We start from the raw sequence: 21,600 nt of genomic DNA, 5'->3' as shown, positions 1-21,600 counted from the left end.
CTGGTCACCGTGTAAATGAATTAGCTGGATGTATATATCCCCGATGAATATATCACGAATATGCGATACGACGCTAATATACAGTATCATGGCCATGTTCATAACCCTATACAACGATCATGGCTGATGTTGTTCTATCCCATAACCAAATCACCATCGCTGTCCTTGTCGTTGCTAGTCTTCTTCATCACAGAAGTTTGCTCTTGCATATCTGAGCCGTCATTATCACCCTTGATCTCGGGCGCTTCCCCAGTGTTCATCGATGCATCTTCATTTTCTGCCTTTTCCACCGGGCTTCCTTCCCCTTGTACAACTTTCAAAGCTGTTTCTTCTATTCTCGCCTCTCCTGTATCCTCGATTTCTTCCCATATCCTAACTGTCTGGTCCAACCCACAGCTTGCCATAAGCCTCTTCTGGTCCATTGTGGGCGGCGAGAAGGCATCTACCCCTAGGACAACGTCAGAATGACCCGTCAATTCCAACAGCGTCTTTTTGCTTATCACGTCCCAGCATATTATCCTGCCGTCTTCACTCCCGCTCGCTGCATAAGCGTACTCCTTTTCAACGTTTGCCTGCTGCTCTTTGGGAAGTTTTTGAGAAGTGGAGGATCGTCGATGTCCATACAGCCCGAATGTGCCTGCCATGCTGTACTTTTCATTGATGTGGCCCTGATATGTCTTTATGCATCGTCCATCCACATAATCCCATAACCGAACACATCCATCCAAGGACCAGGCCAGGATGAATTTACCGTTCGGTGAAAATTTTACTGATGCAACTGGTGGGTTATCTTCGTGAACAAGCGTGCGCAGACACTGTCCGCTTGCCGAATCCCATATTCGAATCAGACCGTCACCGGCGCAGGAGACTATAAGCGTGCCGTCTCGAACAAAGTCGACGCCCGCGACGGGATCTGAGTGTGCAGGCAGAGAGCGCATGATTCGGGCAGATCGTACATCCCAGATGAAAACTGCTTCGTCATATGAACCGCTAACCAGCATGTTTCCCTTGGGCGAGAAGGCGATCGAGTAGACGTAGTTGTGATGGCCGACAAACGGATTTGGATACAGCTTGCCCTGTAAACGTCCATATTTAGTACCCAGGTAAGCTGTATAATAGTAGTAATTTGTGTATAGATGTGTACAAACCGTCATCACATCCCAAAGCCGTATTGACTTATCATCCGACCCTGACGCAATTGTTTCCCCGTCTGGACTCCAAGATATAGTAGATATACCCGCCAGATGCCCCTCAAAAGTATGAACCAGAGTCCCCGTAGCTGTATTCCATATTTTTATCGTAGCATCGGCAGCTATTAAAGATAAATTAGTAAAGTATCAGTCGTCAAAAGGAAAGGTTTTTTCTTACAGCAACTTGCTAGCATCGTCCCATCAGGCGAAAACTTCACTGCAGAAACGCCTCGCTGATGCCCCTTTAGCACGAATTTCTCCTTATAACGAAGGCATTCAGGCTGAGGCAGTGGTGGAGCCATGGTCTGCTTGGGAGTTTGCTGACGACTTCGAGTTGCTTGGTCTTCATTCTCCGATTCACTCTCGCTGTATTCCCGGTCATTCGCTGACCCACGATCAGACTCTTGCGCTTCCCTCTCCTTCGTTGTAGACGTCGATCTGCTCCTTGTACCGCGAGAACGAGTCTGAGACTGCGATCTGGACCTTGATCGTGGTGACCATGAGGAGGACCGCGAATGTGAATGTGACCGTGAACGGGGCCCCGACCGAGACCGCCAGGGAGCCTTTACACTCCCAGCAAGCTCGTCATCACTACCTGACGCACTCCGCGACCTTGACGAGCTTTTATTCAACTTCGGAGAGCGGTGGCTCGGCGATTGTGGCCGGGAGTCTCTCTCCGGGCTGGCTCTTCGCAGGCCAGTATCCGTGTCTCTCCCGAGCTCCTCTGACGAACAGCCGTCTGTAGGTCGAGGGCTACCATCGTCCAATCTGCGCTTTTTGGTCGGAGGAATCTCGTCGCCCATGTCTGTTGCCTCTTCCTTCGCCTTGTCTCTCCTTCTTCTCCTTTTCCTAGTCTTTTCGTCGCCCTTTTTGCTTGTTTTCCTGAGGAATTTCAATCTTTGATAGTGGCAGAATTAAGCTTTATCAGCGACTAGCCAATAGTACTGAGGTCTCTGAAGGCGGTGAGTTAATCATTATTTGTGTCACCTGATATGAGGCTCTCCAGGGCTGGAATAAAGATCTTACATAATCAGGTCGAAAACGGCTGAAATGGGCGTTAAGTGTTGGAGAAAAAAAAACGTATCAAGCAGGGCATAAATAATATTTTAGTTACACGTTATGCCGAGTTGAATCACATAACTCTACTACTGCTGATGCTTTCTATCTTGTTACCCGTACGGAGTAGAGTTTGATGGATCCACGGAACAAGATCCGTCACGTGACAGGCGGCTATTTGAATATTTGGATATCCCGAAAAGGAAAACAAAACGACAACGACTTCGATCTGTTGCTTTGCATGTCTGCATGTCAGTGGTGTTGAAGAAGCGAGGGAAAAGCACTGAAATTACGCTGGAAAGGCATCTCATCCGACAATCGAACAATTTTGGGATTGAACAGCGGCCGCTAAGTCCCGTACGTTTCAGTTTGTGCGGGGGACCGCGTTCCGTGCGCTGTGAGCCGCCATCATTACTATTCCCACGGAATACTACGGAGCGCAGTCAGCATGGCCACCCAGCAATATAGCGATGAGTCGCCTCATAAAATCAACATTATCAGCTTCAACTGCTGGGGCTTGAAGTATATCTCCAAGTTCCGCCGTGAGAGACTGTTGGAGATCGGCAAACGCCTCGCCAACGCCGATTTTCCCCCTGAGATAGTTGGGTTACAGGAATGCTGGACCCAGGAAGATTACAATGCGATCCGCAACGAAACTAGACACATCCTGCCCTATGGCAAATTCTACCATAGCGGAATTTTTGGTGGAGGATTGGCGATTCTGTCGAAATGGCCGATCGAGGAAAGCAGTATGTTCCAGTATCCGCTGAACGGACGGCCAACGGCTTTCTTTCGAGGGGACTGGTTTGTGGGCAAGGGAGTGGCGTACGCGCGAATAAGGATTGGACCAGGCTCAAAGGATGTTGCTGCGGTGTTTTGTACGCATCTTCATGCCCCCTATGAGCGGGAGCCGAACGATTCCTATATCTGCCACCGCACGGCCCAGGCGTGGGAAATAGCTAAGCTAATGCGTGGCGCTGCAGAGAGAGGGCATCTGGTTATCGGTCTTGGAGATTTCAACATGCTTCCCTTGTCCTTTGCACATCGCCTGATCACCGCCCACGCCCCAGTGACAGATGTATGGCGCTACCTTCGCCCAGAGTCGTCTATCGGTGCAGCCATAGACGACGTTGAAATTGCGCGTAACAAGCCAATTCCCAGTGCAGACTTTAATATACTTGAAAACGGGGCAACTTGTGATGGAGCCTTCAATACATGGCGGTGGTCCAAAGAAGACCAGAAACGGTTGGCTCGAGAGGGCCATATCAGTGTTGATGGCAGTCTACCAGACCCATATGCAAAGAGACTGGATTATATCTTCGTAGGGAATGGGTCATATCTCAACCACACTGACGACGTCATCCCATCCTCATCGTCGTCATGGAAATGGAATATTCACTCTGCCAGGGTGGGCATGATGGAGCGTCACCCAACACTTCATTGTTCTTTGAGCGATCACTTTTCAGTCGAAGCCACTGTTGTCAGAGCCCATCCACCTGTCTGCCGGACTGAAAGGAAACCGTCCAGTGATGCAGATGATGATGAGAATGCTCCATCTCTTTACTTACCAATCCAAAGTCACACTGGCCCCAACACAGCCATCAATGATTATGCTATATTACGACAGACCTCTAATCTGCCTCCAGAAGTCACCAAAAAACCAGTCCCTGCCTTATCTGCTGATGTATATGATGATGTCTTGGATATGATATCTGTCTACATGGTACGAGAACGGTTCCAGCGACGAGCAAGGTTAGGCCACTTCCTCATCTCGATAGCGGTGTCCATTGGGTGCTTTATTGGAACATGGTGGACACCTCATCCATACGTTTCGTTTATCCTCTGCCTTGTCAGCACGCTTAGCCTGTCTGCCGGCGTTATTGACGGTCTAATTGGTGGATTATTTGTCAGTAGTGAGATACGGGCACTCAAGGAGTTCCAGTGGGAAATCAAGAACACCAGACGGACGGTATTAGGCCTAGGCCTAGATATAGAGGAGGATCTTAGGTCGCCCAAAAAGAGTGCTCACTAATAAACCTCTCGACCTCCACGTTTTGCTCGTTTTGTTTTATGGCAAGCGTCATGACTTGAATTTACGAATGATATGATATATATAACATGAAGGGCAGGGTACAATTTAGATAATATTGCTAATGAGCGTATACTAGTTAAGCCTGGGAAGTGAATGATCAAGTTCAACAGACCAACCACATCTCTTTTCATCGACCGAAGTCACATATTTTCCCTCCCGTCGTCATTCGGTATCATCGTGACAAGTCAATAAATACATGAGAACAGATGTTTATGCAGAGCACTCCTTCTTTCGCTCCTCAAAGACCTCGAGGGCAACCTCAGCGACCTTAAGACCACTCAGCATCATAGCAGAGAAGATGGGGCCCATACGGTGCCATCCGTCAATCTCAGAAAGCTCCATTCCACCGATGATCAAGCCCTTGGTAACCTCACGGGTGTTCTTGACAATGGCCTCCTCAGCAGAGTTCATATCCAGTCCCTTCATACCTCCGAGTTTCTCAAGGGCAGACATAGAAACAAGACGCTTGGCACAGAAAGCACCGAATGGGCCGTCGTGGCCGGTGGTGCTGATGATTAGTGGAGCGTTGATGGTGTTGGGGTCCATGCAGGAGTGGTCGTCGTGGTGCTGGGTAACAAGAGTCCAGTTGGTGACGACACCGGCAATCTGGAAGCCCGAGGCCTCAGAGGCGCGCGGACGGGTGATCAGGTCCTCGACACAGGTTGCGTTGAAGAGCTTGATGTTGGGGAACGAGAGCACCTTGGAGAGCAAGGTAGAGGTGAAGAGGGCGGCATGCTTGATGACGACGAGGTTTGGGTTGCTGGCATCCTCCTCATACGGGACACCCAGGTCATCGAGGAAGCGGTGGGCAGGCTTTCTGAGGACCATGGCAGAGAAGAGCTGGCCACCAAGCCAGGCACCACCTCCTTTTCATCCGTTAGCTGGTCATCTATAAGAGTGATATGCAATACGGCAGCGTACCAGGAGAGACAGAGGCTTCGATCAAAGCAATCTTGAGATCTGGACGAGCCTTGCCGAGGACATAAGCGGTGCTGAGACCGCAGGAGCCAGCACCGACGATGACGATGTCGCTCTCGGCGTAGGTGTCCATGTCCTTGAAGTAACGGCTGGTCATGGCCCGGGAGACCTGGCTCTCACGGATGGGAGCAAACTTGAACTCCTCCCATTTACCGGCAAAGTCGTCCAGCAGGGCGTATCCAGAGCCAGAGCCAGCCTCGGGGGCAGCCTGGGCCAGGGTGTTGCCCTCACCGGCGAAGTTGTCTCTGACAACATTGCCAACAGAGGCAACGGTCTCAGTAAGAGTAGCAGTTGGTGGTGGAACCATCTTTGCAGAATCTTTTGACGTTTGATAGCGTTTATGGCGGAAGACTAGACGAGGTTAGATGATCCAACAGTAGTACTTTCATCGTCCCTCTGGAGATAGAGCCAGAGGGAGACGGAGGGGAAGGGGGAAGCATGATCCTTTCGCTGGTATTATCCAGATCAAGTTCGGACCGTATAATTTCAGAACGAAGCCTCAATGCATCTGGCATCTCTCTGGACCATCCCCCGCACGAGGAGGCAGAGTTGGATGCAGGACGAAGACAATCGAGGACAACGAACACCGGTTCATGCACACGAGTTGTTATATTCGAGATACCTTGACCATTTATTGGATATTCTTCCCAGCATCTGGGGAGTCATGACCTCCATCTTGGAGAGATGTACCGGTCTTGATGTTCTGTTTCTATACGGTGGTTAGTAACTATGTAACTACGAAAGGGTAGATAAAAGGGGGAAGTCGACGAAGTGTCACCTGTGAGTCTCAACCGAGATCTTATCGCTAGACAAAGGGCAATTGACGCTGAACTGTCCGATTGCGAAGTTGGTATTCGATGGTGAAGAGAAGAAGAAGAAGAAGACGGGGAGAAAACGACCTGCGGGGTTTTTTATAGCAAGAAAATAAGTGGTGGGGGTTTAGTCATCCGAATATCCGGGATATTGAGTTGCGCTGGCGTTTGATATCCTTGGTCCATCCGTGGATATTTGGTAGGCAGTTTTGCTTATTCTTCTTGCTGTTGTATCGAGTGGACAGGGACAGGGAGGCAAGGTCAATGCATGCAAGAGCCAGCCGGAGCCTTCCCGGGTGCCGTCAGTGAAGCAGATGCTGGTGAAGAGGCAGATATGAGTAGGGGGGGTCGATATTGGTAGCCGTCTGTGGGCGCTAAATAAGTGTAGCTCTAGCTTCGAGACATTTTAGTGACACTAAGCAGTTGAGAGATTTAGTGATATCCAGTATGATCAGGGTTATTTCACAGTATTTGCGTTGGCTGCCTGGTTGGTGAAGCTGGCGGTAGTTGCATCAGTTACTAGGAATAATGGCATTACATTATAAATGGCCATCGGCTCTCAGAGACAGACTATCATGGCCCTGTTCAGAACTGCTAGATACTTTGTATCTCTCCCAGGAACTTACTGCGCCTCTGATTTGGTCTTTGTGCTGCCAATATGTCCTTCGTTTCCAGTGATTCCAGCTCAGAGCCAGATACTAATAGAACTAATAACAACAATATCAATCAGGCGCCCGCATCTAGAGCCCCGGATGACGATGGGGCTGCTGTGATTGCAGAGCTTGAGGCTGCCATAGCGGCCAACCCAGACCTGAGACCCATCACCCCCCAGCCTGCAGAGTGGGAAGACTACGACACCATCCTTGCGCAGAACCCAGAGATCGCCAACCCTGTACCCGGGCGTAAGAAGGAATTCTACCTGTCCAAGGATCGCTGGGAGTGTGGCCATGAAGGGGATCCCGTAGAGACAGCCATTGAGCGAGACATCTCAGAGAACGGAGGTAGCAGTGGCATCCTCGTCAATGATATCAGAGGCATCTGTGCGACTTGCATGGCCAAATGGAAAAGACTTGAGACCTTTGGACCGCAGCCAGATGCTCCAGGACCTTCATCTGCGTCTGCAGCACCGCGAGACCCCCCTTCGTATAGTTCCCCGGCCTGGGGGCGTTCAGGTGCAACTATGGAACCATTGCTGGAGTTGGACGACACTGATGATGAATTCGATGATGATTCGCTGTCCGATGGATCCGAAGACTCCCTTGGCCCACCACCTGGCCCACCACCGGGTCGCACTGCAGGTGGCATGGGTGAACGTTCTCGGTAGACACAGATACGTATCGTGGGTTGGAAAGGTATAGCGGAGGTGGATGGTGATGTTATTTTTGCTCGGTAGACAGTTTGATACTCAACAGAGAATCATTTCGCAATGTTTCACAGGTATCAGGAACTATACAGCCAAGGACGCCCCAACTGTAGACTAGATGCAGTCCAGCTCGGTCTCTACTTTTAATCGCCAGTCCTCGTCTTCAGAGTCCAGTAGATCAGTCTGCTCATATTCGTCTCCACGTAGATGCTCACCTTTCTTTCCCGTCCGCTTGATCCTCTTCAGCCCAGCTGTGACAGAGTCGCCATCAAAAGAAGGGTGCTTTGGATCCGGTATCTTAGTAACGAGATGCAATAGATGCTTTGTTAAGCCCTTCTTGGTCTGACGATGAGATAGCCTGGCCGAAAAGCTGATCCGATCCTCACCACTTCTGATCACTCCTGCAGGATAAATGCTACCTACCAGACCGGCCACTCGACCAATGTACTGACACCACCAGGCTTCTTGCAAGGTAAGAATCGGCCGAATTCGCTGGAGAAACAGCTCATCTGAGGGCGAAACGTCGCCTGCCCACCTGTCAAAGAGAGCAAGGCAAAGCATGGCCCTGTCTGCATGAGAGAGACCGTGTGCATAAGCAAGAATACCGGTTGTCGTAGAATGCAGAGCTGTACTTGCATATGACGCTCTCGGAACAGACGAGTGCATGTACATCGAATTTGCCAGGGCTTCAATGAAACCCGGAGAAGTTATTGCCAGGGGAGGCGCATACAGATTCGTTGCGTCCTTTGAATCTGCGTAGGGTATGGCCTGCCGCAGCAATAAAGCAATGTTGGACGCAGAGCCAGTCTTGAAGGGCGCTGTAGCAGCAATCAATGGATGTTGCTGTCGAACTTCTGGCTGCAGTTTGTCAAAGAGAACGCCCTCACGAACACCTCCCTGGCAGAAGTGGATTTTGCGTATCGATGGGATAGTCTCTGCCAGGACATTGATGAGAAATGCCACGGCCGGCACCTGCGTGGCTCTGCGGGCCGAGACGCCGTAGATGGTCGACTCAGAAGACAAGGTACCGATGGCTGCAGAGGTGTCGAGGAACCGTGACCGGTCAGTACCGAACCCGTTGAGAATCGGAATGGGATAAGGGCTGACAGGGGACTGGCTGAGCAGGAGATACCCCCAGCCCCTAAATCCTCCTCCACTGAGATACAGATCAAGGCCACCACTACCAGCGGCATCGCTCTCTACTCTTTCCCGTAGACATGCAGGTAGCTTGAGAGCAGAGACGGCGCCTCGGAAACAGCCCAGCATCTCATTCTTAAGCTGTCGTACCGCTTCATCTCCTATCTTCTGTGCCTCGTCCAGTCTCCTGGTCAGCGCGGCTGCCCCGTATGGGAAACTGATTGATCCCCCAGGGTACGACTGGATCTCAGCACTGTCCGGGGTAGATACCATCCACGACAGCTGCACACTGCCGCCGCCGAGATCCATGACCAGGCCTTCGACCCGGGATAGACTAGATGCAATCCCCAGCCCTCCGATTCGGCCTTCTTCCTCCTTGGGGAGCATGGTCACCTCCCATCCCGTCGCCCGGTAAATGGCAGCTCGAAAGTCCGCCGAGTTAGGTGCTGTCCTGGTAGCCTCTGTAGCAAGCACCTGGATGTTCTTTTCTGGAACCCCAAAGTCCTCGCAGGTCACCTTGAAACGCAGCAGCCGTGACACTATCTGGTCCCGGACCTGGTCTGGAATTGGCCTTCTGGCGCCGCCTTCAGCCCCAAACTGTGCGTCATAGAGCGAGATGCCTGCGCGGTCTTGGAAGACCGTTGGCATAATCCGCTGCGTCACAGGGGACAGGTCGGATATTGAGAAACGAATACCATTGCTGCTTAAGAGTTAGCTCGCACATATAAAGGGATCCATCGGTTTTTTTTAGTTGACTAGTTACCTGCCCATGTCCACGACGGCGTGAAGATGCTGCGTCTCCCGCGAGTCAACCGTCTTCAGCGCTGCGGACGCCATTTTGATGCCGGCTTAAAGTACGGCACACAAGCTCCAGTATATGTATATATCTAGTATTCTGAATACCTACTCTCAAGTGAAATAGTTATCTTCAATCTATAATTCTTGTTTACACACGAGCCTTGCAAGTATTTCCAAGGTTCCATCCATACATAGGTCCCTCCAGTGATCTAAATTTACTGCGGAGTTTCACTTTTTCCGCACTTTTGCAGGCTCAGGCCTCTTTACATAGGAGGCACTTAGGGAGGTCTGATATTTGTTTCGTTTTCCTCATTTTGCTCTGAAGACCAAGGGAAGGTCGGTAGCAATTCTGTTGAGCCTGTTATAATAGCTGCAGCGAAAAAAAAGGCTGCCATATATCAATAACCCCGGACTATAGCCTCTCCGAAACCACGGATCAATCGTTGACGATCAAGGAACTCGCAACAAGAAACCAGTGATATACCGTGGATCTATATGGAAAAGAAAACGAAAGAGAATGAGTCCATGGTGGTAATACGCAACAAAGAATTCATGATACCAGAATCGGGTCTTGTGCATTCGTTTCATTCACAGATGACTTGATAATGATACAGTATATTAATCACCGTAAATTTATCCCAGGCAGTCGTCCTCTGATACACCATGCATGCCGGCATCGAATACTGTAGAGAAAGAAGGAGTAACAGCTTGATATTTGAAGGTTCAGTTTACAATATTCTCAGAGACGTTTGAGAACTCGCCCTTCTCAAGCTTGGTATTCCAGAAAATAGGGTTGGTATCGCTGAATCCGTGCTTCACCCATCCATCCTCCTTAACATGGTATAGATTGATAAATCCACCAGAGTAGGCATCTCTGTGAGTAGCAGCCAGGATACTTCTAGATCCAAGAGCAAGGGCCTCTTCTTCCGTCAAGTCGTATCGGTACTCCGCGTCCAGCACACCATATGCAAATGTCTGACCGGATCCAACACAGAACAAGTTTCCTGGCAGCCGCGTACCGTCAGAATCGATGTAGTATAATGCTGGGCCTTCCTCGGGCGTAACACCGGCACACATGGTCCCCATGCTGAGACCCATTCCCTTGTAGTTATAGACTAGATTGGCGAGGATCTTGGAGGCGGCGGCAACGGAGATACGACGTTTGTGTCGAAGCTCGTGAAGACGGCATTGCATGCCTAGGTATGCGAGCCAGTATTGGCAGTCCTATAAAACTTTATTAGATGGTGCAATCAGCAAGATACGGAGGTCTAGACATACAGCAGCACCACCGGCCATGGTCCCGAGTAAGCAGCTGTTGATTTCAATGACCTTCTTGACCGTCTGACTGGCTATCCAGTTGCCCGCCGTAGCTCTCGAGTCTGTAGCTACAATTATACCGCCCTGGAATCTGAAGGCGAGCGTTGTTGTACCATGGGCGATCTTAATAGGGCAGTCTGGGTTGGCATGATCATCTGTTGTAGCTCTTAGGAAAGCGGAGGGCTGCACACTCGGTTAGTTATGGCCCAACAAACAGCAGCTGCCTACAGACACCTACTCTGTCAATAGGAGGGAGGGAGAATCTGAGAGACAGTGGAGGAGCTCTCTCTAGGACGTCCTGCTGCTCGGCCTCGTAGTCGTCTTGGAAGCTCGACTGCCGGGAGTACTGGGCAACAAGGGTGTCCATTCTGCGGTGTTCTTCAGGCTCTGCTGGAATATATCGGTAGTATCAATGCTGGGACAAGCTGCCACGGGTTCCAGATATCTCGGCTGCGAGGCTGCGAAGGTGGTGAAGCTGTTTCTTGCTGGTCTGGCTGGCTGTTTGTTTCTCCCTTTGAGCTTTCGCGTTCCTTTTGCGGCCTGGGTCACGTGAATATAACTTGTTATCAGGGTTGAAGTTGGAGTTGAAGCCGAACGATGACAGGCAGACGAAGACAAGCAGTCAAGGAGGGATAATGAAGCGATGGAGAGATGGAGAGACGGCGATGCGGCTGGAAAAATAGGTAGGGGACATCCTAATTATATATATTATGAGCATCGACTAACTAACTAGTTGTCAACAACAGCACCAATCCAAGACAGGGCGATGACTCCAGCATTATATGGCTATGCCCTTTTTGACCCCATAAAACAGGAGAAGATCTCCTAGATCTCGCTCTCCTCCACTGCCTTGCCATTGACTCCGCTTCCATTGACGCCGTTTCCGTTCGCATGAGCCTCAATCTTCTTGGGGATAAGCCCTTCGGAGGCCATGGGGACCGGTTCGAGGTTAGGCTCCCACGACGTGAGATCTGCCTCAGCATCTTCCATTATCTGACGGCTGTCTTCAAGGCGGTCAAACTTCTCCCTGCCTTCTCCAGGGACGACCGGGGTATCGTCGATGAGAGCAAGGAGACGTCGGCCGTGACGGGCAAGCTGGGCCTGTTTCTCGGCCCGCTCGATGGTGGCAGCCAAGTGCAGGTCAAAGGCCTCCTTGAATTTTTGGCGGGTCTGCCATCGTGTTAGCATATTGCCTTGTCAGGAAATATGAGAGGTACAAATTGAAGCAAAAGAATGAGGAACATACCATGTTCGTCAACTGGGCTTCTGCAACTAGAGCGCGAGCCTCAGCTCGGACAAGCTCCTGCTCTAGGCCAGTGACTTTTGCACCATCCGGATCACGGAGCTTATGCTTGTGGATTTCGTCGATAATTTTCGCCTTGTGATCCCTTGCAGGCTGGACAGAACCCTCTGTGTTCCTAATATGTTTCAGGATACACCTTGCGTCCTCCAGGTTATATGAGTACAGGTCTTCCTGCTCGCCGATTTCGGACAAAATGATCCCCAGCTTGTCTGATATATCAGAGACTGCCGGGTCTTCTGTGTTGAAACCCCAGTTCGACAACTGAGTGGCCGCCAGCACACGGTCCTGGCCTGCATTCTTGTATGAGTTGACAGCATGGCCTTCGGTCTTGATCACCTTGAACAGGTCCTTGCTCAACTCAGGCTGCTGGATTCCCCGTAGCGAGGCTATACTGAAGCGGTGCCTCAATGGCTCAGAGCCTACACTATGTCGAGTGCGGTTCCTATACATGTCAGCATACATGGCTGGCTTCGAACCTTGACCCAACATCACTTACATATTTGATTTGATAAGTACTTTCCCTTCTGCTTGATTATCTGAATATCGTCTTCTGGTTATTTACACTGCTTCAACTCTCTAGAGGAATCAGCAGAGTAAACATTGTAACCTCGCGAAGCAGGCGAAAGTCGCCTCTGAATGTCTCCTTCCCTTATTTTATGCTCCTATGTAATGACGTCATGTCTCATTCTAGACGGTCTTTTCAGATATGTTGAAGGCAACTAGTAGAACGACAACGACGGTGCCGTCCCATGGTAGACGGTGAGTTTGACCTCCATTTTCATTGTTGTCGCTGGTTGATGGATATGGTTGGCCCGTTAGTTATATGGGTATGCTCGCAAAAGGATGAATCAAAAAAGAACTTCAATATTACATACAACTGATATTGATTATTTACACATATCTCAAGTATCAAACGTTGGCAGGGCATTAAGGCTATCAAGACTAGACAATCGACAATCTGTTTGATACAAAATCACCGACCAACTTCCAAAAGAGTGTTGAAAATACGGGTATATTGCAATTTGAATCAAAAACCGCCACCAAGGGTGAAGAACAAACACACAATATCCGATAAGGGGGAAAAAAGAGATTATAAGCCAGCAACAACAATACACAGTTCACTCTCAACTCCATTCTCCATTCTCCGACATGCACCAGAGTCATAATGAAAATGCAGTTTGATCACCATTGATTGTCCCCAAAATTATACCCATCAGGCCGCACTTCCCTGAATCTAGACGGGTTACACGTCCTGAATCGGGGTTCATGGTATCTCCTGCTCACTGGACGAGGCAGGTCATAGCGGCGTGTCCTCTGGGTAATGCGTACCCGCTGATACTCCATCCTATAGTGGCTGTAGATGGAGAAGGCCGGCCCACCCTCGCAGTACGGACGGTCGTCAAAGTTGCCTATGTTCAGCCGAGGAGGAGGATAGTCGGGTATGAGATAACTGGTTCTTCGTTGGAGACGGCATGGTTTCTTCTGAATTCCACGGCGTGGCTCTATCAGCGTAAACCGGGGCAGACATTTGCAGACGATAACGCAATGACACATCTTGACGGGCTTGTTCTTGCCAGCGTCTTTCTTGACTTAAAGATGCGCTGCCTTTACGCCGTTGGCAAAAGTTGGCTGGATATGATGTAGCTCGGCTTTTGTATATAAGATAACTGTATGGTTCTGCAGTTCCCCGGTGTGAGAAATGAGTGCTAAGACGACTAGGTATAGGGATGTACCTTGATATAGCGTTCGTATATATATGGCCTCGACTATCTTCTATTGAAGCGGGACGGGGAGGCGGTTAACCGTCTTCAACGGGCGTGCTGCTACTTAATTTTTATATAAATATTCAGATCTAGATGCCTGGTGCCGTGACCTGTTCACTGGGAGGATAATGATGACTTGAGCGAACAAGGAGGAAATAGACCACAGATCATGAGGAGTTATTTATATCAGAAGATACAGGGTCACCACCTCTACATAAATATCTGCCCTCCATCTTCGACTACATTTCTGCTGCGCAGTATATATTTCTCGTCCTGCCTACCCATAGCTAGTCCGTCTCCAGGCAGCATAGCGGTCGCTAAGCGGTCGACAAGGGTAATTTATACGGAAATAGCCTCATCAAGAGCCCAAAATGCGGTGTATCAGTTATTCAGTTTCTGCTGCAGCGCCTCTGCATGAAATAAATCGTTAACTGGGTCGATAGACTGTCCGCTGTGATGACATCACGAGTCATGTTTTCTTTTCCACTGGCATGTCAGCCACAAAAATGCTTCAAGGAGACCTGAGAGGCAGTGCAAGGAGATGCAAACCAGTTGATCGCATCCAGTCAACTCGCTGTCTCGTGGATCCCCTGCATGAACAAAGTCAAGGTCGCTTGAAGGTTGCTAGGCATCCAACCACTCCCGCGTTGTTCTCCTGGGAATAAGGCCGATAGATGGCGGCGACTTGAGGCTCAACTCTGGCACGCCTTGCATGAAGAAATAATATTGGACTACAGAGGAGCTTTCGAGCATATTCTAGACAATGCTGGTAGTTTCATCGTCGACCTCGGCGAGCCAGATCCCCGTATTTCCGTGCGGCTTCTGACCAAATCTGCCAAAATGATAGATACCAAATTATCTCACCACAAAATCGCCAAATCGCCGATTTCATACAAACATAACAACATTTACCGTTCCAATAAAATACAAACAATGAAATAGGTGTGGAAAATAGCAGCGGAACAGAAAAATCAAGTGCATGCTTCCAAACAATTTTCCAGAGTCCAGCTTCCACAACCCAGCAGCCTCCCTGTATTGAAGTAGTCATTCAGCTGACCTGACCGTCTACGCTATCTCATCTGTCTCATGATGATGCTCCCCGATGTTCCCTTCAGTGGCATGGAAGGCGTCTCCAAAGGCAGAGTCGTCTATGCCGCCCATATCAAGACCGCCTACATCTCCGTGGTAGTCAGCCAGTGCTTCTCCGGCAGTATTGATGTTCTCATCTTCAAACTCTCCTGTGGCCCCAGGCGTGGTTCCTGGCACAGTGGCCTCTGCGGCGGGCACAGTAGCAGTTGTTCCCCCCGCAGTAGTTGTGCTAGGTGCTCCAGCAGTGGAGGTAGGCTGCTGTGTGCTTTCATTCACGGTAGAACCGAGGTCCTTGGAGGGTGACGCCGAGGACGCCTGGCCATCTTTATTTACCATCACCCAGTCTCCATCCCCCTCAGCTGCTGCTGGCTGTCCCGGTGTTGCGTGTGATTGCGTTGAAGGCTCAACACCACCCATGACAACGTCTTCGCTAGTTTGCGGAGCCGTGATGACGGGTTGTGGAGGTGCCACTGATGATACTATCGGCTGCGAGGGCGCGGATGTAGGTACCCCCTGTGCAGGAGCAGAGGCTCCGGGCGCCGCTTCAGCGCCGCCGTCTGTCGCTCCGTCGTACTGCGAATAATGCAATGTGTTAATCATGTTGGCATCTGATATGGCGGGCTGAGGAGGCGGTGGTGGAGGTTGCACCCGCTCCTGTAGGCCTCCTTTCTCCACACACTTGATATCTGTGACCGGAACAACAGTCCTCCCCCAGCTGGCTTGTAGTCCGTTGACAATATCGTCTACCTTCTTCTTCAGGGATTTATCGCTGTAGTCAACTGGTGACATGCCTTCCTCTTGCTCAAGGCGCAGTCGTCCCTCAACCCTCCAGATTTCATCCCCAGTGTCTGACGGATCAATGACTGCATCTCGTAGGTTTAACTCTGCTTCTCTCAAGGCTGAAAGCTTCTTCGTCTTTTCCAGTTTGCGAGCATGTTTCTTTCTCATGCTCTCCATCTCAGCATTCATCTCTGCGAGTCGTTTAGCAACAGAGTTGGCAAATTCTTCTGCCTTCCCAGGGTCCATCTTGCCAGTCGCTGGTGGTGGCCCGTCACCTTCTTTTCGCTGGGATGCCAGCGCGCCAGGAGTGTAGAAATAGCGCTTAGTCAAGCTCTCTAATTCACCCTTGCGGCCGAGTCCAAGGTCGACAGGGAGTATCTGGTCCATTCGATACGGTGAAGCCAAAACCTCTTCCATCCATTCGTGGTGATTCTTGTAACGCATGCGACTGATATCTCTGGGCGTAAGTGCATCGAGAATGTCTCCCGTCGACACCTCCTCGTCATCCAAAGAGAAGTCTGGGACGGCAGGGGCCGCGGCGGTAGGTAATCGCTGAGTGCGTTGGGCCTTGGGCGGGACGACACCAGGAGGATATCCAACGACCTGTTGCTGCTGCATGGGTGCGTGCGGAACCTGCTGGCGGGCTATCATTTGCGCAGCGTAGGGCTGGGGGTAAGGTGGTTGCTGCTGTCCATGAGGCGGTAAGTTGATGGTGGGCCAGTTATTCCTGTCATGCAGCATAAATTCCTTCCTGGCCAGCTGGCCTTGACTCTGAATGTAGCGATGCTGTCCAAGTATGTTCTGTGTCTGGGGGGAAACGGGAATGCGAGAAGTTGGAAGTTGGTCGATGGAGGGTGCTTTGCTATAAAACACAATCCATAGAGACGGATCGCATGGTGGTAGATTTGGGTTGGGAGTCTTTAAGCCAGTTATTCGGAATCTTCGGCGTGAGTGAGTGGCCATGGTCTCGTTTGGCGGGTGGTATCCTGTCCTGTGCATATATATCTCAAGAATCTGCGGGCAAAAAGGAATCAGCAACACAACGCGAAATCAACGAGCAACCATTGGGATCATCATTGTCCATACATAGCCGCGAACCTCAACCGTGTAGGCCTGTTCGACGTCAGCCCAGACATAGCCGTCACTCGCGAAATTGGTCCCCAGGTGGTTCAGAGGCTGCCATGTCAGCATCACCGTGTTGTCCGGCGGGCCATCGAGGTAAGTCCAATGCATTGGTTGAAGTTCTCTGACAACCTTAGGCGCCGCTAGTAGGTATTCCACCGCCGTCTCATGCGTGAACGCAGCTGAAGCTGGATACCTATAGGAAGACACCAGGTGCAAGTGTGGTAGCTATAGGCCAGTTAGCCATCTCCTCTAATTTTGGCGGCAGAACTCACATACAAGCTGAGGAGGCACTCCTCCCGCCGGATCCTGCATCCTGGCTGCTGGATGTTGTCTGCTCATCTGTATAACTGGCTCGATACCGTTTCCGTTGTCTCCTGTCAAGCTGGCTGTAGAGTCGCGTTTGTTCGTGTTTCTTCGCTGTCTTTTTGCTTGAGGTCGAAGATTTCTTTTTTTTGGCTAAGTCACGTGATAACTATCAAAAAAGTACAGTGAGTTAAGAGGGAAGAGACTGATAGAGAGGATCAATAGAATGGAAGAAGCCAGAGATGTACATTCGAAAATATATTCTAACTCACTATGCCGGGTTTTATTATTAAAGGACACGAAAATGGTCCTGTATTTGCATATGAATAGGTGTCTACTAAACTAATTTAGAGATAGATTGCTACGACACAATTTTTGTTCAGGGGTCTTCTCAACATTGCATCGTACATCCTAGGATCACCTTAAGTAAAACGGCTAATTAGAGGCTATACTTGGCGAATAGCTGTGTCTAGCATCCCAAGCCGTGTCACAAGGCTAATTTCTTACTCTACACCGACTCGAAGTTAACTGGTAACCCACTCATAAGCATAGCTGTTGCCTTTAAATCTCTCACGAGCATATGAATTGAATCGATAAGAACATATCAGCCGTATATTGCTGTCATGCACAACCAAGTAGTATAAACAAAAAAATCTTAGAAAGGAAAAGATAATGCTACTAATTATCGACTTGGAACCTCATTTTGATGCCCATAGCAGCAAGTTCCACGTCGAGATATTTGAGCACTCCAGGAACTGCAACCACAGTTGTATCACTGCCGCCAACATATCTCTTACCAGAACCATCCTCCCACACCTCTGCCCGGGGATCATCAAAGACCGCCTCTCGGGCGCATCGTCTACATCGTACAATACCAGCCAGACCACCGAGGGCACTCACTCCACTAAGAGGTTTGGCTATGGCGCTGGCGGTGGATTGGACGACGGCATCCATTGCCGGGTTCTTATGTGGCGATAAGAGCTGGGAAACAGCTACTTGTGTTGAGATGAACGAGCCGCAGGTTCGGCATATCCATGCACGCTGAGAATCGGAACAGTTCATCAGTCGATCCTGGAGTAAGAATGCTGCACCGTGGGCTAACAATGCGTCACGTTCCATCTCTCCGACACGGATACCACCACCTTTAGCACGACCTTTGACGGGCTGGCCGGTCAGAGCGTTGACAGGACCAGTTGTACGCACTTGAAACTTATCGTTAACCATGTGTCGCAGACGCTGGTAGTAGACGACGCCAATATAGATGTCGGCCGCAAACTCTCGGCCCGTGATGCCAGAGTACATGGGCTCGTTTCCGTGAAAGTTATAACCTGCTTTCTGAAGTTGTTTGCCGAAGAAGTCTCCCGCCGTCGCTTCTTCAGAAAACTGGAAGGGAGTTGAGTCCTGGGGAAGGCCATGTAGTGAGCCAGCTTTACCTGCGAGCGACTCGACAAACATACCTATCGTCATTCGAGACGGGAAAGCGTGTGGGTTAATGATGACATCAGGTTGGATTCCAGACTCGGAGAAAGGCATGTCAGTCGCTGGCCAGAGTTGGGATAAGACACCTTTTTGACCGTGACGAGATGAGAATTTGTCACCAATCACTGGCCGACGGGGTACTCTGTACTTGATGCTGACAGCCTGGCACACTTCGTTTCCGGTCTCTGATCCAAGTACTCTGACGCTATCAATGAATCCTTCTTCTCCGTCTTTGTATTTCAGGAAGTGCGTTTGCTTGTCAACATTGATGTATGTGTCTGTTGCTGGATCATATTGGACAGTGTGCCAAGCGCCCACCAGGCTGCCTTCGCTCACCTTGGCTCCAATGTGTGGAAGTCCGTCTTCATCGAGCTGAGCTTTCCACTCCGCCTTGACCAACCCGCCAGGTGCAAACCCGAATAGCTTGGTGATTGCTCTCTTGGACTTCCCACGTCCTCGTGATTCTTTATCATCCAAAGCGTAAATCTTCGTCTTATAAATGGTTCCATAGCCAAACCCGCGCTCATGGGAAGATTTGTTAATTATCATGGCGTCGTCCATGTCATAGCCTGTGTATGAAATAACAGCAACTACTGCATTCATGCCGTTGGGAAAATTATCCAGTCCATAGGCGTTATACAGAGGCGGCCTGACGACCGGCGTCTGGCCAGTCTGCAGTCGATAGAGCTTGTTGTCTGTCCTGTAATCGATGGCAGTTCCAGGTGTTCCCATTGCTTGTTTACCCATCTGACACTGATACATGTTACGTGGAGATTGGTTGAAGTCAGAGAATGGGGTCATGTTGGCGAGAATAGAGAGAATGTGAGTAGGGTCAAACTCGATGTGGGTAGAAACACCGTTCCTGATATCAGAAGCAACACAGGCAATTTCCATATAAGGCTGCTCAAACGACCCGACATAGTCTAATTTATCTAGGGGAAGATACTTGACTGGTCGGTACATACGAGCGGCTTCTGAGAACATGTAAACGCCCGGATATTGACCGCCATTCGAACTGGGAACATAACCAATTTCAAGTTCTACTGGAATTTTCTTGTGGCCCTGGACTTTCCAATATCGAAGGGTATCAGCAATAGTACGAGACTGTTTGGGCGTGCAGTATCCTAGAATCTTTCCATCTAGCTGGACAGGGATACTCTCCTCGATGGAACATGACGATTCAGATGTCACTCCAAGCTCAGCAAGAACTCCAGGTATACCAGAAACATCCAGGTTTGATGTCGATATTAAACATTTATGTGCCAAGTGGTTCAGTAGACCACAGGGACTTCCATCAGGAGTGTGGACGGGGCAAAGGAATCCCCAACTCTCCGGTAATAATTTTCGAACCGTAGTAGTTTTCAACTGCGCGAAGAAGCTTCCTCTGTGAATCATTCGAAAATGACTGATGAATCGATAGAAGTTGATCTTTTCTGCCATTACCGTGTAACCCGAAGGCTGCTGAAGATCGAGTCCAGTAGGACTCACCAAGTTCCCAGTGGACAGGAAATACTCCATAGCACCACCGATGTTTTCATTTGTTCTCCCGATAATCTTTGTAAGGAATTCCCTTTCGAATTTGGGATCTGTGAACTTGGCGTCTTGATTTCTCATTCTCCAATCCCGCACCATGGGGCCAACGGATTTTAACCACTCCTCTAGTCGCTCTTTCAGAAGCATGCCATACAAATAGCCACCAAGGAGGACCTCCTGGTTAGATACAGCATCAGGATTGTCCGGCGCACAATCTCCCGCGACCAGGTTATAGAGTTTCCGTATCATGAACAGAATCATGTTGAACTTGTCATTGTCCTGAGTCTCCGTGACATTCTGGTTACCCAGGTGCGGCAAGACGATCTTTCTTAAGAATTCAGTACCAACGTCCTCTTCAGGGGTATCCTCTGGCATTCCAAGGACGAATCTAAACTTGGAGCCCAAATAGGCCCTGCACCGTGACCGAGAATGAGCGCCGTATGCCTTGTATGTTCGTAAGAGAAGCTCCACACGGTCAGTGATAAATGTGTTTTCAATACCCAAGGAACCTTCTCTGCCGACCAACCGCTCAAATATTTCACGGTCATTGGTCTCAATTAGGGCTTTCAGAATCATCATGACAGGCACGAGGTATTCGTTTTTCCTCCAGGAAAAGCGAAATGTGACATTCCCATCATTGAGGTAGTGGAGAACATTCGTCTGCGAAGTCTGATCTGGCCTGACCGAACGCAGCTGTACACCAAACTTTGTATACGCCGAACCACGCTTCTGGAATGAGTTTCGGATGATTCCCGTTGGAAAGTTTCTTTTACCGACAATCAACATCCGGATAAGTTTCTCGTTTCCATTGACGATAAAGTAGCCGCCCAGCTCTTCCGACTCTTCTTTGTGATCGACCAGCTGAGACGGGGTAGCCTTCTCTAAGTGGCATCGATTAGACTAAAACCAGGTCAGCGAGATTCCAGTGGGTTGTGTGTAGTCAGTATTGTACGGCCAATCATACTCGTATCATGATGGGAACTTGGCCTAACTCCCGAACCGATTCCTTCCACTCTCCATTATTTATCCTATATTCTAATCTGGCCCTCAATTTTCCTCGGTAAGTCGCGTGTCTTTCACGACACTCGGCAGGGTAAATTTCTCGGTTGCGTGTGCTGTATTTGTTTGAAGCAGGGAGAACTGCTTTCTCTAAAAACAACTCGGTTATCCGCACGCTAAGTTTGTTTCTTTTTGGCGCCCTTCTTCCATCCTCTCGTCGAGAGGCCTTTTCTTCTGGGGTTCCTGAGCTCCCGTCAATGAATGATTTTATTCCAATATCCTTCAGAGCTGCCTCCAACACCTTGGTATCCTCAAACAGGGCATTAAACGAGTCTATGTGAGGGCGAATGGCAGCTGCTAGCGCAGGATAGGCGGTTCTATCCTTTGGAGGGTGCCTAAACAACCGCTCGCGCCTGAGAGTGTCATATTCAACAGACCATTCAGCATCGCTTTTACCCCCCATATCGATGTCGTCGTGAGATG

At 49.8% G+C, this 21,600-nt stretch overlaps 9 protein-coding genes across 9 annotated transcripts; 2 read left to right on the top strand and 7 right to left on the bottom strand.

Annotated features, from left to right (window-relative positions):
* Nucleotides 1-134: 134 nt before the first annotated feature.
* On the bottom strand, nucleotides 135-1,993 carry TERG_02797 (uncharacterized protein; the record flags this gene model as incomplete). Its single annotated transcript, XM_003235694.1, has 3 exons — nucleotides 135-1,076; nucleotides 1,149-1,312; nucleotides 1,369-1,993. 3 exons carry the CDS (start codon nucleotides 1,991-1,993, stop codon nucleotides 135-137), a joined length of 1,731 nt encoding a protein of 576 aa, XP_003235742.1.
* Nucleotides 1,994-2,694: 701 nt separating this feature from the next.
* Nucleotides 2,695-4,278, top strand: TERG_02796 (uncharacterized protein; the record flags this gene model as incomplete). Its single annotated transcript, XM_003235693.1, has 1 exon — nucleotides 2,695-4,278. The coding sequence occupies one exon, from the start codon at nucleotides 2,695-2,697 to the stop codon at nucleotides 4,276-4,278; it is 1,584 nt and encodes a 527-aa protein (XP_003235741.1).
* Nucleotides 4,279-4,548: 270 nt separating this feature from the next.
* TERG_02795 (thiazole biosynthetic enzyme, mitochondrial) lies at nucleotides 4,549-5,623 on the bottom strand (the record flags this gene model as incomplete). Its single annotated transcript, XM_003235692.1, has 2 exons — nucleotides 4,549-5,204; nucleotides 5,260-5,623. The coding sequence occupies 2 exons, from the start codon at nucleotides 5,621-5,623 to the stop codon at nucleotides 4,549-4,551; spliced, it is 1,020 nt and encodes a 339-aa protein (XP_003235740.1).
* A 1,163-nt stretch (nucleotides 5,624-6,786) lies between these two features.
* Nucleotides 6,787-7,452, top strand: TERG_02794 (uncharacterized protein; the record flags this gene model as incomplete). Its single annotated transcript, XM_003235691.1, has 1 exon — nucleotides 6,787-7,452. One exon carries the CDS (start codon nucleotides 6,787-6,789, stop codon nucleotides 7,450-7,452), a length of 666 nt encoding a protein of 221 aa, XP_003235739.1.
* A 153-nt stretch (nucleotides 7,453-7,605) lies between these two features.
* On the bottom strand, nucleotides 7,606-9,465 carry TERG_02793 (uncharacterized protein; the record flags this gene model as incomplete). The annotated part of the gene is made up of 2 exons (XM_003235690.1): nucleotides 7,606-9,328; nucleotides 9,392-9,465. 2 exons carry the CDS (start codon nucleotides 9,463-9,465, stop codon nucleotides 7,606-7,608), a joined length of 1,797 nt encoding a protein of 598 aa, XP_003235738.1.
* Nucleotides 9,466-10,149: 684 nt separating this feature from the next.
* Nucleotides 10,150-11,110, bottom strand: TERG_02792 (uncharacterized protein; the record flags this gene model as incomplete). Its single annotated transcript, XM_003235689.1, has 3 exons — nucleotides 10,150-10,650; nucleotides 10,705-10,926; nucleotides 10,982-11,110. The coding sequence occupies 3 exons, from the start codon at nucleotides 11,108-11,110 to the stop codon at nucleotides 10,150-10,152; spliced, it is 852 nt and encodes a 283-aa protein (XP_003235737.1).
* Nucleotides 11,111-11,346: 236 nt separating this feature from the next.
* Nucleotides 11,347-12,508, bottom strand: TERG_02791 (uncharacterized protein; the record flags this gene model as incomplete). The annotated part of the gene is made up of 2 exons (XM_003235688.2): nucleotides 11,347-11,913; nucleotides 11,990-12,508. The coding sequence occupies 2 exons, from the start codon at nucleotides 12,506-12,508 to the stop codon at nucleotides 11,569-11,571; spliced, it is 864 nt and encodes a 287-aa protein (XP_003235736.1). The 3' UTR covers nucleotides 11,347-11,568.
* Nucleotides 12,509-14,874: 2,366 nt separating this feature from the next.
* Nucleotides 14,875-17,115, bottom strand: TERG_02789 (uncharacterized protein; the record flags this gene model as incomplete). The annotated part of the gene is made up of 3 exons (XM_003235686.1): nucleotides 14,875-16,692; nucleotides 16,765-17,028; nucleotides 17,080-17,115. The coding sequence occupies 3 exons, from the start codon at nucleotides 17,113-17,115 to the stop codon at nucleotides 14,875-14,877; spliced, it is 2,118 nt and encodes a 705-aa protein (XP_003235734.1).
* A 669-nt stretch (nucleotides 17,116-17,784) lies between these two features.
* On the bottom strand, nucleotides 17,785-21,580 carry TERG_02788 (uncharacterized protein; the record flags this gene model as incomplete). The annotated part of the gene is made up of 2 exons (XM_003235685.1): nucleotides 17,785-21,018; nucleotides 21,083-21,580. The coding sequence occupies 2 exons, from the start codon at nucleotides 21,578-21,580 to the stop codon at nucleotides 17,785-17,787; spliced, it is 3,732 nt and encodes a 1,243-aa protein (XP_003235733.1).
* Between the last annotated feature and the right edge of the window lie 20 nt (nucleotides 21,581-21,600).

Source organism: Trichophyton rubrum (assembly GCF_000151425.1).
Source record: "Trichophyton rubrum CBS 118892 genomic scaffold supercont2.3, whole genome shotgun sequence".
Lineage (NCBI taxonomy): Eukaryota > Fungi > Ascomycota > Eurotiomycetes > Onygenales > Arthrodermataceae > Trichophyton > Trichophyton rubrum.
The sequence above is the reverse complement of the archived record's forward strand: the minus strand, read 5'-3'. Positions and strand labels throughout refer to the sequence as shown.